Here is a 2,464-nt window from a genome sequence, read left to right as displayed (position 1 = left end):
TTATTTAGAGAGTACACACAGGCACCTGAGCGAGAAGGGAAGGGGCAGAGAGAGAGGGACACAGAGAATCCCAAGCAGGCTCCAAACTATAAGTGTTTCTCATGATGGTGAGATCATGACTTGAGCCAAAATCAACAGTCAGACACTTAACTGACTGAACCACCCAGGCGCTCCAAGAGAGTCTCTCTCTCTCTCTCTCTCTCTCTCTCTCTCTCTCTCTGGACTCTCTCTTGTCTCAGCACCCACTCCATCACTTCCCTGGCCTCACTGGGTAAGGGGCTATACCCCATAGCTCCTCTCCCACCCACTAGTCCACACCACATGCTTTTGGAGTGTTGACTGTCCACCAAGATGGGCACCGTGGGGCAGAAATAAAGATCTGTGTTTCTGCCTCTGGGAGTTTTCAGTTAAATTACAGAGGAAAAACATAGACACAGGAACAGTCCATTAAAATGAGGATGGGTTACATGTTGCATGAAAAATGATTGCTAGAAAAATGTATTGACACTGGCAGAAGGGAGGATGTATTTAGAGGAGGAAACTACCCAGAAAAGAGTGATTGCCAGAGTGATTTATTTCCAGCGCTGTTCCAGGAACTTCATGTGTTATTTTATTTAATCCCCTAGACAATTCTATAAAGATGATGTTTTAATTCTTATATTGCAGATATGGAAACTGAGACCCAGAGAGATGAAGTAGCTTAATCAAGGTCAAATCTCAAGGAGGCAGAAGCCCTGAAATTTTACTGATGTTCTGTTGGACTCCACCTATCTCTCTACCATTGTATCACATGGAATCTTTGAAAGGCAGGTTGCATATGTCTCTGGATGGCTTTAAAGATATGTCACGAATGCATATGACAGCACCAACTTGTAAACTCTCCACAGACAAGCCAATTTCATCAGCACCTAGTGATATGGTCTACACATGAGGCTCCAGCATCTGGAACTGGACAACTCTGAGCCCTGAGCACTAAAAGTGACTTCATGCATGTATACCTATGGTTCATTTTCCTTAGGTGTATGGATGAGACGCCATGGAACCAGGGAATCTCACGTGGGTATCAGAATTTGTCTTCCTGGGGTTCTCACAGACTCGAGAGCTCCAGCTTTTCCTGTTTCTGGTATTCCTGATTGTCTACACCACCACTGTCGTGGGAAACCTCCTCATCATGGTCACGGTGACCTCAGACACACGGCTCCACACACCCATGTACTTTCTGCTCCGAAATCTGGCTGTCTTAGACCTCTGTTTCTCCTCTGTCACTGCCCCAAAGATGCTGGTGGACTTCCTCTCTGAGAAGAAGACCATCTCCTACCAGGGCTGCATGGCCCAGATCTTCTTCTTCCACTTTCTGGGAGGCGCCATGGTCTTCTTCCTCTCAGTCATGGCCTATGACCGCCTTGTTGCCATCTCCCGACCCCTCCACTATGTGACCATCATGAACACACAGCTCTGTGTGACACTAGTCGTGACAGCCTGGATGGTAGGTTTCGTCCATTCCATTGCCCAACTGGCTCTGATGCTTCCATTGCCTTTCTGTGGCCCCAACGTCCTGGATAACTTCTACTGTGATGTGCCACAAGTGCTGAGACTTGCCTGCACTGACACCACCCTCCTGGAGTTCCTCATGATCTCCAACAGTGGGCTGCTGGATGTCATCTGGTTCTTTCTCCTCCTGACCTCCTACTCAGTCATCCTGGTGATGCTGAGGTCCCACTCTGGGCAGGCGAGGAGGAAGGCAGCTTCCACTTGCACCACCCACATCGTCGTGGTGTCTATGGTTTTCATTCCAAGCATTTACCTCTATGCCCGGCCCTTCACCCCCTTCTCCATGGACAAGGCTGTGTCCATCAGCCACACGGTCATGACCCCCATGCTCAACCCCATGATCTACACCCTGAGGAACCAGGAGGTGCAGGCAGCAGTGAAGAGACTAGGGAGGCGCCGGCTGGTTTGTAAAAGGGAGTGACAATGAGTGGGTCACTTCTCTCTGGCTTTGTGTTCCATTTGTAAAATGGAGGGAAAGCTACTGTGTCTGCTGGCTGTCTTCATAGCTTGTGCATATGTTGTGGAGGTCATCATAGAAGTGAGTGAGTTTTGAAACTAAGCAACTGACTCAGATTTTTGGGAAAAAGGGAAAAGTCCCCTTTGGTGGCTAAGGTTTGTGCCAGGTTTCTAAAACCCCTGCTCACTGAGAAGTGTTCTCATGACTCTGGAAAGCTACACCCTTCTTTCCCCCTTCTTGGGGGGTCATTTCCTCTTGTGATGAGGGCATTTCCCCCAGCGAAGGCACTTCTAGTTTATGTGTTTTGACTTCTCTTCCCAGCACCCCTTTTGACCTGTGTCCAGAGTGTTAGAGACAGCACAGACCTTGAAGACATAGCCTTAGCTTGGGAGCCCTGGACCCATATGTTACCAGACTGCTGACCTTGGATAAGCTACCTGGCCTCTCTTGAACTCA

At 48.6% G+C, this 2,464-nt stretch overlaps 1 protein-coding gene across 1 annotated transcript; it reads left to right on the top strand.

Annotated features, from left to right (window-relative positions):
* The first annotated feature begins 247 nt into the window (after window positions 1–247).
* LOC122485329 (olfactory receptor 4D2-like) lies at window positions 248–2,248 on the top strand. Its single transcript, XM_043583957.1, has one exon. It carries the CDS (start codon window positions 1,037–1,039, stop codon window positions 1,970–1,972), a length of 936 nt encoding a protein of 311 aa, XP_043439892.1. The 5' UTR covers window positions 248–1,036; the 3' UTR covers window positions 1,973–2,248.
* Window positions 2,249–2,464: the final 216 nt, after the last annotated feature.

Source organism: Prionailurus bengalensis, chromosome E1, assembly GCF_016509475.1.
Source record: "Prionailurus bengalensis isolate Pbe53 chromosome E1, Fcat_Pben_1.1_paternal_pri, whole genome shotgun sequence".
Lineage (NCBI taxonomy): Eukaryota > Metazoa > Chordata > Mammalia > Carnivora > Felidae > Prionailurus > Prionailurus bengalensis.
This window is presented reverse-complemented; position numbering and strand designations above follow the sequence as displayed.